This window comes from Phascolarctos cinereus, unplaced genomic scaffold (assembly GCF_003287225.1).
Source record: "Phascolarctos cinereus isolate Bilbo 61053 unplaced genomic scaffold, phaCin_HiC Scaffold_4;HRSCAF=312, whole genome shotgun sequence".
In the NCBI taxonomy this organism is placed as follows: Eukaryota; Metazoa; Chordata; class Mammalia; order Diprotodontia; family Phascolarctidae; genus Phascolarctos; species Phascolarctos cinereus.
The window spans coordinates 212087207-212104462 of NW_027555847.1; the positions used below are offsets into that span (position 1 = coordinate 212087207).

Consider the following 17256-nt stretch of genomic DNA (forward strand, 5'->3'; position numbering starts at 1 on the left):
CTTCTGACTGAAGCCCAAGTTGAACTAGTAACCTAGAGATGTGAAAAGCCCAGTATCTCATTACCCTACACCATCCAGCTTCATTCCTTCCTCTGAAAGATTTTCACAGTGCAAGAAGAGACACTTGAGAGCATAAATTATAACATCATGACTGGATTCTTAAATATAAAGAGCATCGTATTCTTAGACTATCACCAGGATGCTATTTATTGGCAAGAGAAGAGAAGGGCGATCATAACCATTCCAGTAAATGCCGACTGTGAATTGCACGCTAGTGTTCCAAATGGCCCTTCCAAAGCAAGGAGCGATGACTCTTAAACTCAGCCTGCCCAGGTTACTAGTAACCTTATTGACTTGGTAATGAAGAACAGGTGAAAACAGCCTGCAGCCATTCTTCTTATGTCCCACAGACACACCACATTCAATCTCAAGCTTCCAGAAGTGGTTTTAAAATAGAATTACTTGGCAAGCTACCTTCTGAGGGGCTGAAATGGGGTTTTATGTGCCTACTTAATCACCCCCTCAAGAAGAGGCAAAGAACTGTCCTTAAATCAGGATTAAGTATTAGGAGATTTAGGATTGTATTATTGTGTTATTGCTCCTAACCTCAAATATAAATCCACTGGCCCTGGGAGGTGTCTCAATCTCAACCATTTCCTCCCAATCCTTTAAATGCATACTGTTTTCCTAATTTTGTTTTTCCTATAACTTTGTTGCTCAATTAACTGGGACTCTGAACTGTGGAGAACCTACATGCTCTGTGTTTCCTAAGTTTTTTCCCCCACTCTCTTTTCTTTAAAGATCTGTTATTTCACTGGTATATGGAACTTCCAGTGAGGAAAATTCCTCTACCAATACAGAGCAACAGTTGCTCTGTAATTTACAGGTTTGGAATCACTGAGAGATTATATGACTTGCCCATGGTCACATAGCCAGAGGCAGGACTAGAACCCAGGTCATCCTGGTTCCCTATGATATCCTGTTCCTCAAGGTTTTGCTAGGTAGAACAGTGGTTAGTGGCCCTGGAGTCAGGAAAACTTGAATTCAAATTGGGCCTCAGATACTTATTTGCTGTGTGACCACAGGCAAGTCACTTAATTTCTGTCTGCCTTGGTTTCCACATCTGTAATGGATGAAGAGATGGAATTGGAGTCAGAAAGACCTGGCTTCACATCTCTCCTCATATACTTCCTTCGTTCTGTGATCTTGGACAAACCCTAAACTCTCTGGGCCTTAGTTTTCTCAACTATAAAAATTGGGGACTTAGATAACATGGCCTCTAGGGGTCTTTCTGGTGCCAAATCAATGAACCAAACAATGGTTTATCTGGATGTATTTGGTCCCCCCCCACCCAGCCAAGCACAGTACCATCTAAGCAACAGCAGCAACTTCATAGATGTGTGCCGACATTCACAGACATTCGTGACTCCCTACTCTGTCTACTTTGGAAACCTACTTTTCCTGCATGGCTCTTTGTCTGGGACTCAGCCCGCAGTATCTTAGACATCCTCAGTCTGACTCTGGGTCATGAGATGAAGCATAACTCAAATCATAGCAGAGCCAAAGGGATGTTTGCTCTACCAAAGTCCTGTTTTATAAGAGGCGCAGCTCCGTCAAAGTGGCTGCTGTTTGACAAGAGCGCACTACAGGGAATAGCGATCATCTTGGCACGAAAGGCTACTGAGGAATTGTGTTATCTCCTTGGGTGTTACTGGCAGATGCAAAGAAGGAAACAAGCATTTATTAAGTGCCTATAATGTGCCAGGCACTGTGCTAAAAGCTTTACAAATATTATCTCATACCCCAGGAGGTAGAGGCTATTCTCACCCCTGGGTTACAGATGAGGAAACCGAGGCAAACAGAATAAGTGACTTACCCAGGGTCACACAGCTAATAATTTTCTAAGGTGGGGTTAGAACTCATGTCTTCCTGACTCCAAGTCTAGTGCTGTTACTCACTGTACCCTCTAGGCAGAAGTGGCAGGAAAGAAAAAGAGAGGGAGTAGACATAGAAAGACTCAGCTATACTTGCTGTATCTACTCTTTCACCTCTCACTTCTTCATCCCTTCCTTTCCAGCCTGACTGCTTGACTGAAACTGTTCTCTCCAAGGTTACCATTGCTCTCTCTCTCTCTCTCTCTTTTTTTTTTGAGTTATTTGGGGTTAAGTGACTTGCCGAGGGTGGCAGAGCTGGTGAGTATCATGTGTCTGAGGTCAGATTTTTTTTCCTCCCTTGGCTTCTGTGACAGTATTCTCTCCTGGTTCTCTTCCTATACGTCTGACCATTTGTTCTCTGCATCTTTTACTGGATCTGTGTCTCGTCCTTGTAGTGTGAGTGTTCCACTAAGTCATCTTCTTTTTTCTTTATGTTTTTGTTTAGCTGTGTCCAACTCTTTGTGAACCTATTTGGGGTTTTCTAAGCAAAGGTACTGGAGTATTTGCCATTTCCATTTAACATATGAGAAAACTGAGGCAAACAAGGTGAAGTGACTTGCCCAGGGTCACACAGCTAGTAAGCGTCTGAGGGCAGATTTGAACTCAGGAAGATGAGTCTTCCTGACTCCAGGCCTGTCACTCTATCCACTGTGCCACGTGTTCTCTTAGAGATCTAATTGGTTATCTCTATCCGGAGGGCTCCCAAATCTACACGTATAAATTCACATTCAGAAGCTGGAATTAAGGTTGCCAGGGAAAATATCAACAATCACTGGTATACAGATATGCCACTTGATGGCAGAAAATAAAGAGGAATTAAAAAGCTTCTTAATAAGGGTGAAAGAGGAGAGTGTAAAAGCTGGCTTGAGGCTCAACATTAAAAAAAAAGCAACCCTAAGTTCTTGGTAACTGGTCCCATCACTTCCTGACAAATAGAGGGAGAAGAAATGGACGCAGTGTCAGATTTTATATTCTTAGGTTCAAAGATCACTGAAGACAGCAACTGTAGCCGTGATATTAAGACTCTTGCTCCTTGGAAGAAAAGTTATGGCAAATCTGGACAGCACACTAAAAAGCAGAGACATCACCTTGCTAACAAAGGTCCATATAGTCAAAGCTATGGTTTTTCCAATAGCAACATAAGAGTTGGACCATAAGGACAGCTGAGCACTACAGAATCGATGCTTTCAAATTGTGGTGCTGGAGAAGATTTTTGAGAGTCCCTTGGACAGCAAGGAGATCAAATCAATCAATACTTATAGAAATTAATTCAGACTACTCACTGGAAGGTCAAAGACTGAAACTGAAGATTAAATATTTGGCCATATAATGAGAAGACAGGACTCATTGGAAAATGCCCTGACATTGGGAAAGATTGAAGGCAAAAGGAAAAGGGGATGGCAGAGAATGATATGGGCAGATAGTATCATGGAAACAATGAACATGAACTTGGACAGACTTTGAGAGACAGTGGAAGATAGAAGGGCTTGGTATGCTATAGCCATTGGAGCGTGAAGAGTTGGACACAACTGAACGACAATAAAAATAACCCTTATATCACTCTTGAACTCCAGTCATACCTTGAAAGGTACAGTGGAAACCACACTAGATTTGGAGTCAGAGGACCTCAGTTGGAATCTCAGCTAGGCTTATGATCTTGTGACCTTGGGCTATTCACTTAACTTCCCTGGACCCCAGCTCCTTATCTGTAAGACAAGGGGGTTGGAACAGATGTCCTCTATGGTTCTTTCCAATTCTGAATCTATGATCCTATGATCCTTGTCAGCTGCTCCTCCTAGGTGGCTCATAGACATCTTCAACTCAACAGGTGCCAAACAGAACTCATCAGGTTCCCCTAAACTCAAACACGCCATTCTTTCAGACTTCTCTTTTTGTGTTGAGGTGATGCACCATCTTGGCAATCATCCGGGATGATCTGGGAGTCATCCTTGATTCTTCTTAATTCTTCATCCCACATATCCAATCAGTTGACAAGTCTTCTTGATTCTATCCTCTACAACATCTCCCATCTATCCTCTTTCCTTTCATTCCCACAGCCGCTACTCTAAGTTCAGGTCCTTATCACCTTTCACCTAGTTTACTGTAATAGCTTCATAATTGGTTTACCTGATTCCTGGCTCTCCTATCTCTGATTTTCCCCACACAGCTTTTTAAGTCAAAAAGTCTGACATGTCACTCTCCTGCTCAAAAACCTTCAATGGCTCCCCATTGTCTACAGAATAAAATATAAATCCCTTAACCTGGCATATAAGGCCCTCTGCAATCTGACTGTCATCTATATTTCCAGCCTGATTCCATATTATTTTCCTTTATCAATTCTATATTCAAGCCAAGTTGAACTATTAGCTGCTCCCTAAAGTCAGTACTCTATTTCATGCCCCCATGAATTTGCATAGGCCATTCTAGGCCCAATATGCACGCCCTTCTCAATTTCATTTTTTTGTATTCCTTATCTCTCCTTAAAGCTTGACTCAAGAACTATCTCCTCCATGAAGCTTTCTCTGATCCCCCATATTTAGTGTGCTCTAGAAAGAGTTAAGTGGTGCAGTAGATACAGTTCTGGGCTTGGAATCAGGAAGACCTGAGTTCACATCAGATCTTAGACACATACTAGCTGTGTGACCCTGGGCAAATCACTTAATCTCTGTCTACCTCAGTTTCCTCAATTGTAAAAGGGAGGGCATAATAGCACCTACCTCCTAAGGTTGTTGTAAGGATCAAGTGAGATGTTTGTAAAGTACTATATGATGGTAGCCAGAGCCTAGAAACATGACCTATGACTCCACAGAGAATGTAAACTACCTGAGTAAAAAGCAAAAAGCAAAAGAAGCTCTAACTATCCCATGGGAAAACTTGCGCGTGACCATGAGCCATGCCTGCCTTCCTTGTTGTTTCCGTATAATACCTGGCCTAGCCTAAGGCTGGTATGGGGCTCCACCATTCTGTCCTCCTGCCACCAAGAACTGCTTCACATGAGTAAACTCCCCCAATTAACCCAATTAACCCTAATCAAACCTATTAATAACCAAGTTAGTACCTCTTTCTTTGGTATCTCAGTACTCTCTTGGAGGGTCTGTGTCACTACAATCGACCTTTCAGGGCAGAACAGATCAGCCTCCTTCCAACTGGCATAGCTGGCAGGATAGTTTGCCCCCCTACAAACCTTGTATCCTTACAAGTACTTGGCAATCATTCTTGGAACAGAGTAGGCACTTAGTACATGCTTGCTTGCTTCCTTCCTCTCTCCTCTCTCAATTTTCTTAGTATTATATTTATTTGTATACATTCTATGTATCTTCATCCTCTTGGTAGAATGTAAGCTCCTTCAGGGCAGGGACAGTTTTGTTTTTGTCTTTGCATCCCCAGAACTCATCACAATGCCTTATACACAGTAAACACTTAAATGTTTGTTAAATGAACGAATTGTGTATTATATTACCTTAGGAAGAGAAACTTTGAACAGGGGGGCTATCAGTGGGAATGTACAACAATGAATGACTAACTTAAGAGAGAGAGAACTTACCTTTTTTGTTGTTATTAAGTAAAGTGCCATATTCATTCATTCATTCAGTTATTCATCGACTCAAATGTTAGCTGCTTCATGAGGTCTTCCTTGATCTGATCAGCTAAGTTATTTTTCTCTCATTTAGTCTCATAGAAGTTTGTACTATGTTCATCTACTTATATATATTATATATAAATATATATATATATATAAATTCTGATTTGTATCCCACTTAACCCTATACATATTCTATCACCTCCCACAAGATCATAAATTCTTTGAATAAAGGAGTCCTTTTTCTTTATCTTTATATCTCTCCTGTATCTGTCTCATACAATGCATTGTACATAGTTGGCACTTAAAAGTTTCTCAAATAAATGATTGGATCTACCTTACTCTAAAATCTTATGATTCCACAAATATTTGTTACATTTCAAATGCACGCATATTAAAGTGCTATTCACATGGGTGGGGGAGTGAGTAGATAAAGCAGTAAATATCCAATAATCTTCTTCTACCTGGAAAAGAAGTGAAAAGGACCTTTTCTTTGAAACCAAAATATTGAGGAAAATCAAGAATGATTTATAATTGTGGTTATAAGTGATTATTATTTGAAGCCTAAATTTGAGCATAGATCATTCATAGACCTAAACCTACTGAATAGATCAGCTGCCTGCCTTGAGGCAAATACCAAGTAGTGTAATATAATATGCTACCTTTTCTAAGAAATGCCAACATTAAAGAATGGGTAAAGATCTGAATAGGATTCATTTTCCAATTTGTGGAAGCTAACAATCAACCCAGTAGACTTGAGTTGTCAATTTAGATATAATTTTTAAATGAGAGTGCAGACAAAAGATTGTGACAAATGAGAGCAGAAGGAATCCTTTTCTTTGGGTAAGAAATCTTCCCACAAATTCAATTCCAGAGAGTAGAGAGGGAAATGACTGTTACTCACCAGGAAGCAGAACAAAGGTTGTTAATTCCACCTAGGCCCTTTTATTATAATTCCTGAAGTAAAAGTTGCATGGACCATGATTGGCTTCAAGAAAGTAGAAATAAATTCAAAGGAATTTTCTCATTCTCAGTTGAAAAATGAACTGAATTCAGAGAGTGACAGCTTGAGGCCGAAAGTAAGGAATTGTAGCCAGCTAACAGAGTAGAATTGGCTGGATTCTATTCTACATAAGGAGAGAGAGAGAGAGAATGATGGGGAGAGAGAGACAGAGAGAGAGGGCGAAGAGCATGTGAAAAAGGGCAAGTTATGGGGGCTATGAGCTAAAAGAGCTGAATAGATCTTCCTTCCCAAAGAGAAAAACCTTATTAACTAAAGACCAGAAGGTGGCAGCAGAGAGCATCTCAGGAGAAAAACCAAGCAGAAAGTTGCAGAGAACAGCTCAGTGGAGATACCCACTCAAGAGTAGTCCAATGTAGACATCCACAGAGAGAATCGGTAGAAAATGTAGCTCACAACTCAGTGACATCACTAGAGGCTATCAATAGCACTGTGGAGAAACAAGCAACAGTGTTGGAGGAAGAGAGGTTCCACTGGGAACTTAAGGAGAACTAGGAGCTTAAGTTGCTACCTGTATTTTCTGACCATGCACATTGCTTATTTTTGTCCCTCTACAATTGGTAATAACTTATGAAAGAGTATAATCTTCTATCTCTGGGGTTGAGTGGAATGGTAGGGAAGGGAATCTTTCTGGTCACTTATTTTGTTGTTATTTAATTAAATATTTTTGCTTTGAATGGGAGGTCCCTCGTTAGTCCATTAAAAGAAACACATTGCGGCAGCTAGTTGGGGCAGTGGATAGAGTACCAGCCCTGGAGTCAGGAGGATCTGAGTTCAAATGTGACCTCACATACTTATTATTGTGACCCTGGGAAAGTCACAACCCCAATTGAAAAAAAAGACCGACATTAATGGGGGCTTGCTAGCATTGATTTGGATGGATTTAAGCCAGAACCAGGCCTTAAAAGCTTGGAAAAAGCTAGGGGCACTACAAGCACATAGTAACCTTGAATGAGCTACCCTAATCTTGACAATTGACTAGCAAAAATGGTAGTTTGATTTCTACAAAGTTTTCATGTTGGAAAGCTATTGTATAGAAAAAAGTGGATATTCAATTATGTCAGAACAATAGCTCTTCTTAATTTTTAAATGTTTAAGAGTAAACTCCTTTACACTTTGTAGGGTTTCCTTTCAAATAAATAGGGGTGGGATAGAAGGAGGTCCGTGACATTTAAAATTTTCTTCTTATCCCGGCATTGCATGACTCAAGTAGAATAAAAATTTTCCATCTAAAAGCAAAAAGGTTTTGAGGTTAAAGATACCAGTGGAACGACCTTAAAAGACCAGAGGCTGCAAGGGATAGAATAGAAACAAGGTAGAGTTTCTTTCACAGATTTTTTTTTATTGTTTGCTTTGCCCTTATCCCAGCTACAGCTTCAACAGTGTGACTGGTGATAGTCACACTGCTGGCTGTGTCCCTATTAAGACACAACACCACATGACCTGAACACCTGTACATTGCAAGATCTCGAAAACAATAGCATTTGTGAAATTAACAACATACAGACATTTTAAGAATGGCATGTGACAAATACAAAAATGTACCAAGATGTGCCAAGGAGGTGCTTACTGGAAGAAAATCTGAAGTCAGTCCATATGTTGCCTTTTGGTCTAATGCCATTTATGACTTCGTCATACTTTGGAATTCTGTTAAAGGAAGAAGAAAATGAGTAATACAATGATGTTAAGAGTAGCTGCTAGAATTCCTTGGAAGGTAACACACATACAAGAGGAACCCAGAACCTTTGACAGGAAAAAGAAAATGAAACAAAAATTCTTTGGTAAAGAATCTTCAAAGAATTATAGATTCAGAGCTAGAAGGAACCTTCAAGGTCATGGCATTCATGGAATCCCAATCATTTTACAGGTTGCTGTTAAGCAACACAATAAAGTTATGGGGTTTAAACAAGAGTTTGAAGATAATAGTAATAATAGCTAGCATTTATGTAGTGCTTTACTGTTATTCTCATTTTTTTCCTCACAACACCCCTGGGAGGAATGCTGTTATTATCAACCTCATTTTACAGATGGCAGAAGTTAAGAGACTTACCAAGGGTCAAGCAACTAGTGTCTGAAGTTGGGTTTGAATTTAGGTCTTCCTGACTCCAGGTCCACTGTTTTATCCATTGTACCACCTGCTTAGCTGCCTCAGGAGAATTCTTTCTCTGTGTTCAATGGGAATTTCTAGATTATGTAATCAGGTCCTTAGGGTTGCCGGCTGAAGTATAAATAAAGTGAATATCTTTTCTTTCTCCAGAACTACTTTATACTCATGGTATTCAGCAGGATGACTGACAGGTAGGTGGTCAGCTCTTCTCTCTATGCATGACCACTTTCTAAAAATTCCCAAGCAGAGCTGAACAGTCTTTAAATCTCCTCAAGTGGCTTAAAAAGCTCAGACTTTCATAATGTAGCAAGAAGGACTTTGTAAACCACATTGACTGCAGTGGCCAAGCACTTTAGAAAAGGTACATGTAAGGATCCCAGATTTGAAGCTGAAGTCAATGGCCTTTGCAAATGATGTTTTGAAGTGGGGGGAGTTCTCTGTGTCTGCCATTACAGAAAATTGCTTTGGCACGGGGAACCAGACTGTATGGGGTAGAATCAGAATTGTAGAATGGTAGAGCTAGAAGGAAACCTCCAAGATCACCTTGTTCAACCATCTCACTTTATAGATGAGGGCGATGAGGCACAGAGACTTGCCAGTTGGTTACAACATGGAGTTTACAAGTCCACTTCTCCTAACTTGCCACAGGCCAGAACTTGTTCCACACACCAACATGATAAGGCTGAAGCCAGCTGAGTTTTATATAACTCAACACCCTATTTGGAGCTATTATATTAGAGACACCAGAGTTGCTTCTAAAGCACATTCCCCATAGCAGCATAACCCTCTCCCCTCAAAGTCTGGCTAAGATTAGCATATGTGTTGGACTGCGTTGACACCTGTCCCAGTTTAGCTGGGACAAACACAGTTTTTAGCTGCATCACCCCAGCACATTCTGTTGGGTGCCCTACTTTCTTCCTAGTAAAGGTTTGGGGAAAATTTCCCAGCCTGGCCACTTCTTGCCTCTTCTTTCTTAAAATGTCTTCCCAGTTTATGATTTATACACCATCCCTTGGAAAGGGAATAGATGTGGAGTGGGGAAGGGCAGACGGGTAATAAGACCACTGTTAATTCAACCGCTACTAACTGAAGGTTATAATTAGTGAAAAGAGCATTGAGCTGGGAGCCATGGGACTTTTGACTCCTGTCTGAGCTACGCCCAGATTTCTTTGTTGTTGTTGTTATGTTTTAAATTCTGAACTGTCTCTAGATTCTTAATCTAGGCAAATCATCTATCTTCTAAATGCCTCAGTTTCTCCAGCTGCCCTAGGAGGGTATTAGAATAAATACGGAATCCTTTTGAAAAAATACTATTTAATATCCCTCCCTTCTTTGGGGGAGACCATGAATGTGGAACAGTATATATGATGTCCCATCTTTTTTAATGTTTTGATCAGTTTTGTTGAATTTTTTTCTCTTTTTCCTCTTTATCTTTTTTTTAATCTTTTTATAAGGAATGGCTTTCTAGGAAGGGGAAAAAGGGAGAGATTGGGATGGTCTGAATGATGAAAAACAAAAGATATCAATAAAAATCTGTTAAAGGAAAAAAAATCATTTGAGCTACAAACCAGATAACTTGGGCTCTAGTCTGAACTACACCATTATGAGACTGTTTATTTCTTGAGTGCCTCTGGGTCTCCAACTACCCTAGGAAAACACAAAAATAAAATGTGAACATCCTTTTTTAAAAACGCTGTAACAGCCCTCTCTTCTTTGCAGGGGTAGGGGACTATGGGTGTAGAATATTGCATATACTGTCAGACATTGTTATGTGTTGGTTGGTTTTGCCAAATTGCTCTCTTTCTTTTTCTTTTTTTAATCTTTGTTACAAGGGGCAACTTGTTGAATAGAAGAGGTGGGGAGGCTTATATGCAGATAAGAAGGTAATATAAAAACAAAAGATAAAATTAAGTTTAAAAAGTAAAGTTTTTTTTAAATTTAAGGCATCATCATAAATTTAGCATTATCACCAAGAAAAATATTATCATTATCAATATCAAAAGGGAAATAGGACGTTACTGTTTTCCACTACCTAGGAATTTTAAAAAAACTATGTCTTTCCTTAAAAAACAAAAACAAAAAACTATTCCTATAGACCATTTGCAGTCATGTCCTACTCTTATGACCTGATGGATTGTCCACGGAGTTTTCTTGGCAAAGATACTGGAGTGGTTTGCATTTCCTTCTCTAGTATGTCTCCATTTTACTGAGAAACTAGACAAACAAGGATTAAGTGACTTGCCTGGAGTCATATAGCTAGTCAGTATCTGGGGCCATATTTGAACTCGGATCTTCTTGGCTCCGGGCCTGGTGCACTATCCACTGTATCACCTAGCTGTCTCATAAATTAATAAGGATACATATTAATACAGCATTTACTATGCTGTAATGATTCAATTAAAATACTCAAGCTGAAGAGAAGTAAACAATTCAAGGATTCATGAAGGATTATTTTCCTTTGAACTTTATCCAGTAGACTTAAAGAATATTTTACTTTACTGAGCTAAACCATTGTAGCACAAATCTCTAACTTCTTTCTGAACAATCAGTCTTTCAGTTCATTCTCATACTTTTCCAACTCCTATTTTTTTTCTACACCTCTCACAAAGTGTGATAGCCTAGAATCTCTGATCTTTTAACCAAAATTCAAGGGCAGCTGGCAGGCAGGCAGGCAGAAAGGAAGGAAGGTAGGAAAGAAGGAAAGATGGAGGAAGGGAAAGAGAGAGGGAAGAAGGGAAGGAAGAAGGAAGAGAAGGGAAGGAGGGAAGGAAGGTGAGAAGGAAAAAAGAAGAGGAAAGGGAGGAAGGAAGGTGAGAACGAATGAAGGAAGGAAAGAAAGAAGGAAAAGGAGGCAAAGGAAGGAGGAAAGGGAGGTAGGAAGGAAAGAGGGAAGGAAGAAGAAGGAAGGAAGGAAGGAAGGAAAGAAGAAGGGGGAGGGAGGGAGGGAAGAAAGGAAGGAGGGAGACAGAGAGAGAAGGAAGGAAGGAAATAAGCATTTAGGAAGCACCTACTATTTGTGCTTAAATGTCCACTGTTCTCATTTTTTTTCCTCACAGCAGCCCTGGAAGTTAAATACTGTTATTATTATCATTTTATAATTGAGGAAATTGAAAAAGACAGAGGTTAAGTGACTGGCCCAGGTTCACAAAGGTAGTAAGTGCCTGAGGATGGATTTGAACTCAGGTCTATGACCTTAATTCTACAGATTAGGAATTTGAGGACCAGAGAATCCGTGCAACTTGTCAAAAGTCACACAGTTGGTTAGCGATAGGATGTAACATGTAGATATGCTGACTCTTGGTCCAGCACTTGATCTACACAAGTCATTACTGGTACCTAGGATTGCTCAATGGTCACCGAGACCACAGTTAAACTGGTTTGGATGGGAAGTTCTGCATTCTTTGTTTCCGTATGGAGATGCTAGTAGTCCAGGCTATAGAAAAGAGGTGGGAGAGAAAAAGAAGGAAGCAAGCCTTGGCAGACAAGCACTTCACCTGTCTATCCCCTTTTTACCATCTGCAAAGTGCTCATTGATTCTTCCCTTCCCTACTTGACATTCCTCCTTCCCAAGACTTGTTATAGATGAATGAGTTGGTCACAAACGTAGAATGTGCTGGATTCCTTGGGGTATTGCACTGTATCTTAAGTACAAAGGGATAAGATAGCCTTTTTGGACTGATAGAGCAGCACCAAATGCCCAGTCTTTTCTCTTCCCTTCCATGATCTGATATATCAATCTGACAAATTATCATGGGCTCACAAGAAATTAAAGGAAGGGAGGACCTAAAATAAATTAATCTGTGGGCAAGTAGGATTTATAATAATAAGAATAGCAAATATAGGCAGCTAGGTGGCACAATGGATAGAGTGCTAGGCCCGAAGTTAGGAAGACCTGAATTCAAATCTGCCCTTGAACACTTACTAGCTGAGTGACCCTGGGCAAGTCACTTTACCCTGTTTGCTTCAGTTTCCTCGTCCATAAAATGAGCTGGAGAAGGAAATGGCAAACCACTCCAACTATCTTTGCCAAGAAAGCCCTAAATGGGGTCATTAAGAGGCAGACATGACTGAAAATGACTGAACAACAAAGTATATAGGGCTTTAAAATTTCTAAAGTACTTTCCAAATATTATCTCATTTTAACCTCACAACAACCCCAAGAGGTAGGTGCTATCATTATTTCCATTTTGCAGATGACAAAGCTAAGGCAGGCAGAGCTTAAGTGACTTGTCCAGGGTTACACCAACATAAGTAGCAGAGGTTGATTTTAAACTCAGGTCTTTCTTACTCCAGGCGTACCACTATATCCTCTCTACCACCTAGCTGCAGCAATAAAGCTGCCTTTATTTTTTTTTACAAAGATAAAAAGAATACAAACCATAGCACTAACACTGCATTTTATGGATATCACTGTGAATTTGGTAAGTATAGAAAAGGCGGAAAAAAAGCATCTTGTTATCATATTGTTTTTTAGTTGTTTTAATTGTAATCAAAGGGGGCAGGGCATGAATCTATAGTTCAGTGTTTGAGATCATCCATGCATCCAATGTGGGCTAGCTTCTAGAAAACCCTTCGGAAAAACTCACCATCCACTCCAATTTTGCCGTCACCATCAGAATCTCCAGCTGTGAGAAAAATCTTGGTCTCATCAGGTGTCAGAGCTCGGGCATCGGGGGCAAAGTTCTGCAGGAAGTTCCTGGGTTGATAAGTGGCCATGTTATCTCATTTATTTCTTTTTCAAGGTTCACATGTAACTTTTAAAAGAACCCACTTAGGTTTGGCCTTTATGGGCACACAAATGTGGTCCTCTACCCAAAAATGGGCTTTTGTTTGGCCATTTTGGCATGGCCTAACATTATTCCTTGGCAGACCATGCCAAAGCCCAAATACTGAAATAACAGCCTCCATTTTCCAACAATACATAAATATAAGGCTGCAACCTACAGAGCAAAACAAAACAAACAAAAAGCTTTAACAACAACAACAACAACAAAAACCCTAAAAGGTGGCTACGTGTTGAGCAAATGAAAGAGATTCTATTCTGGGGCCACCAGATTGTATCCTTCTCAGGAATACCATTTAGTGGTCCTTAGCTTAGGATAATAAGATCATAGCTATAGAGCTGGAAGAGACCTTAAAACAGGAGGTCTTAAGCTTTTTTGTGTCCTGAACCTCTTGGGCAGTCTGGGGAAGCCTATGGATCTCTTCTCAGAAAAAAATGTTTTTAAATTAGTAAAATAAAATGCAAAAAGATTACAAAGGAAACCAAGTATACTGAAATACATTTATCAAAATATTTTTTAAAAACCAAGCTTACAAAGCTTGTATTAAAAATCCCAGGTTGCGTCGTCTTTGGGGGCAGCTAGGTGGCGCAGTGGATAGAGCACCAGCCCTGAAGTCAGGAGGACCTGAGTTCAAATCCAACCTCAGACCAAACACTTGACACTTACTAGCTGTGTGACCCTGGGCAAGTCACTTAACCCCTAAAAAACAAAAACAAAACAAAAAAAAATACCTGCCTTAGGGGCCATCTAGTCCTACCCTCACATTTTATAGATGAGGGTTCAAAGGGTTAAATGACTTGCCCATAGTCACACAGCTAGTAAATATCAAAGTCAGGATCTGAACCCAGGTCATCTGGCTTCAAGATTACTCTTCTCCACTGTATTATATGGTTTAGCATTTTACTCATATTTTTCACACTAATACAAGCAGCAAAGGCACCCTTACTGAAGCTCATCTTCTTCTATGAATCCACTTTTGTCCTGGTCAAGGATACTGAAAACTTTCTTGATCTGGTCAGGAGTCTTGCCAGATAAGCCAACCTTGGAGAAGAAAGTCTTGTAGTCAAAGCTGCCAGCAGCTGAAAGAAGCAGAGATCTTTGTGATTTCACTTTTTTTAAAAAATTGGCCTAAAATTCAAGGTTGCTAAGGTCAAAGATTGTGATCTGTTCTACCATTTTACAGATTTAGTTGTTCTGCAATTAAATTTTACAGACAATGAAACTGAGGAAGTCAGAGGTTAAGTGACTAGCCCAGGGTCACACTACTATTACTAACTGTATGAGGTTTTTATGTAGGCAAGGTCAGAGTTTTCATATTATTCCTGGCATATATTTATTAAGAGGAAACAAATCAGAATATCAGAGGCTGCCCATTTTATCTGTTAGAGAACACTTAATCTCTCAGTACCCCCCAGGAAACTCTCTAAGACTCTAAAGTATAGAGCAGGTGTTAATCTGCATTTTCGTCACTGGGAGTTCCCTCTATAAATAAAATGACATATCTGATATAGTTAAAAAATAGAATATCACATTATAGGCAGCTAAAAAAGATCTATGCATGGAAGCAATGGGTTCCAGCCAAGTCTTTGACTGACATTCCTAACTATAAGAGGCATTCATGATGTTTGTCATCCAGATATAGTTAGATGGTACCAAAAAGAAGAGCTTTATTGCATTTAAATTCAGTGCTAGTGATTGGACAGCACCAGGTACCCAAGGCAACAACTTGAGTGTTTCTCTTTGCTTACCAGCAGGACTGCATCTGCTATGGTTCTCAAGTAGGTCTTCCCAATGAGCTCAGTGGGTAGGGCACTCACTTAGCATTCAAAGCATGGCAGGATTTATGAGAATATTCTCTGCTCTCTGAGAGTCAATGAGTTATAGTAGAAAGTACATCGGAATGGATTGGTCCTTAGAGCCAGGATAAAAAGATCTAGTTCTCCTGACTGTTACCCTGGTCACTGAACCTGTATTTCATTACCTCAGAGCTAGAAGGGATCTTAGAGATTGTTTAGCCCAATTTTCTCATGTTACAAGGGTGGAAACCAAAGCCTAGAGAATTCTAATTTAATTCAACCCAATCCAACCCAACTCAATGAGGTATTATTTATAAAGCATTTAGTACAGTGCCTTAAGAAGTGCTTATTCTTTTCTTTTCCCAATCCAATTTAATTGAAAACAAATATTTATTAAGTGCCTACTAGTTGCAAAACACTCTGCTAGGCACTGGGGATACAGTCAAAAAAAAAAAAAACAACAAAAAAGGCCCTGCTCTTGTGCCCCTTACCTTCTACCCAGTGGATGCATAATTAAGTAAATACAAAGTATATACAAGGTCATTTCAGAAGGGAAGGAGTTCTCACATCTGGGGGAATAAAAAAAAAAGCTTTATGTAAGAGATGGTACCTAAGCTGTGCTTTAAGGGAAGCCAGAGATCCTCAAATGCAGAAGTGAGGACTGCATGGAGGGAGGCTTGGACAAAGGCTTGGAGGTAAGAGATGGAATGTTGTGTTTGAGCAGCAGCTACCAAGCCAGTTTGATTGGAATGGAGAGTGGGAGTCATGATGTCAAATAAGACAGATTAAGTGACATGCCCCAGGACACACAACAAATTAGTGTCACAGCTGGGGCTAGAACCCAAGAATCCTGGCTTAGAATCTAGACAGGGATGGGAAACCTGTGTGACCTCAAGGCCATACGTGGCCTGCTAGGTCCTTAAGTGCAGCCCTTTGAATCCAAACTTCACAGAACATAAATGGATTCAGTCAAAGGGCTGCACTTGAGGACTTAGAGGGCCAGCTGCAGGTTCCCCACCCCTGGTCTAGGAGCTCTTTCCAATGCTATGCCTGGGTTTCCTTATCTCTAAAATGAGTGGTTGGGCTAGATGGTCTGTCAGGCCCCTTCCAGTTCTGACTTCCAATGCTATGACAATTTTAAAAGGAAAAAGATGCTGAAGGCTCAGGAACAGATCGGGCTCCTCACCTTTGCAGCTGGACAGAGCTGCTTCGATATCCTCAGGGGAGAGGATGTCTGTCATGCTCATCTTGATGCTGTAAAGTAATAATTGAGAGTGAGTTACTTTGCCCTTGAAATTGTGTTCTGTCTTTCTTTTGTAGAGGTTCTAACCTTGGCTGGGAACATTTCGAATTATTGATGCCCAAAGGAGTTCAAAGGACACATTAGCTGCCTGGGATCTAGGCAGCGAATGAGGAATCTCTTGCATTTTCCTCACCTGTGACTGAGATATTGAAGAATGACGCACTCAGAGTCCAGGTAATATATTTTCAGGTAATAATCCTGTCCATCAGCCAGATAAACCTTAAAGCGACACCCCTGAAAAGTCTACATTAAAAGTATCTTCCAATGACTAAATAGGAATGGCATTTAATTGAGGAAAGCGACTATTTAGAATGAAATCAAACAGGCTTTACCTACCACACTGTACTTGCCCTGAAGATGATGGGTGAATGAAGATGATGGCTACAAGCAGGGGTTCTTAACCTTTTTTGTTTCAAGGACCCCTTTGGCAATCTGATGGAGCCCATGAGCCCCGTCTCAGAATAATATTTTTAAATAATTGAAGCAAATGCCAAATTTCAGTTAGAAGTTAGCAAAATATATATATATTTTTTTCCCATCCAAGTTCACTAAGTCCCCCTGAAATAACGGGTCCTTCCTCGTGCCCCAAGTGAAAAACCTTATTCTATAGCATTCTTAGGCAACGAAAAAAGTCCCCAGTATTAAAGAAAAAATCGTCCACAGTTTGTCATACTTACTTTCCTTGGCTATCCTTTTAATGGATGCAAACACACTCCACCCCCTGATGAGGA

The 17256-nt window shown here is 40.1% G+C and overlaps 1 protein-coding gene across 1 annotated transcript; it reads right to left on the minus strand.

The window, feature by feature from the left end:
• Window positions 1-7856: 7856 nt before the first annotated feature.
• On the minus strand, window positions 7857-16475 carry LOC110193517 (parvalbumin beta-like). Its single transcript, XM_020965389.2, has 4 exons — window positions 16409-16475; window positions 14373-14505; window positions 13229-13338; window positions 7857-8182 (listed from the first exon to the last, which is right to left on the minus strand). Exons 1-4 carry the CDS (start codon window positions 16467-16469, stop codon window positions 8157-8159), a joined length of 330 nt encoding a protein of 109 aa, XP_020821048.1. The 5' UTR covers window positions 16470-16475; the 3' UTR covers window positions 7857-8156.
• Window positions 16476-17256: the final 781 nt, after the last annotated feature.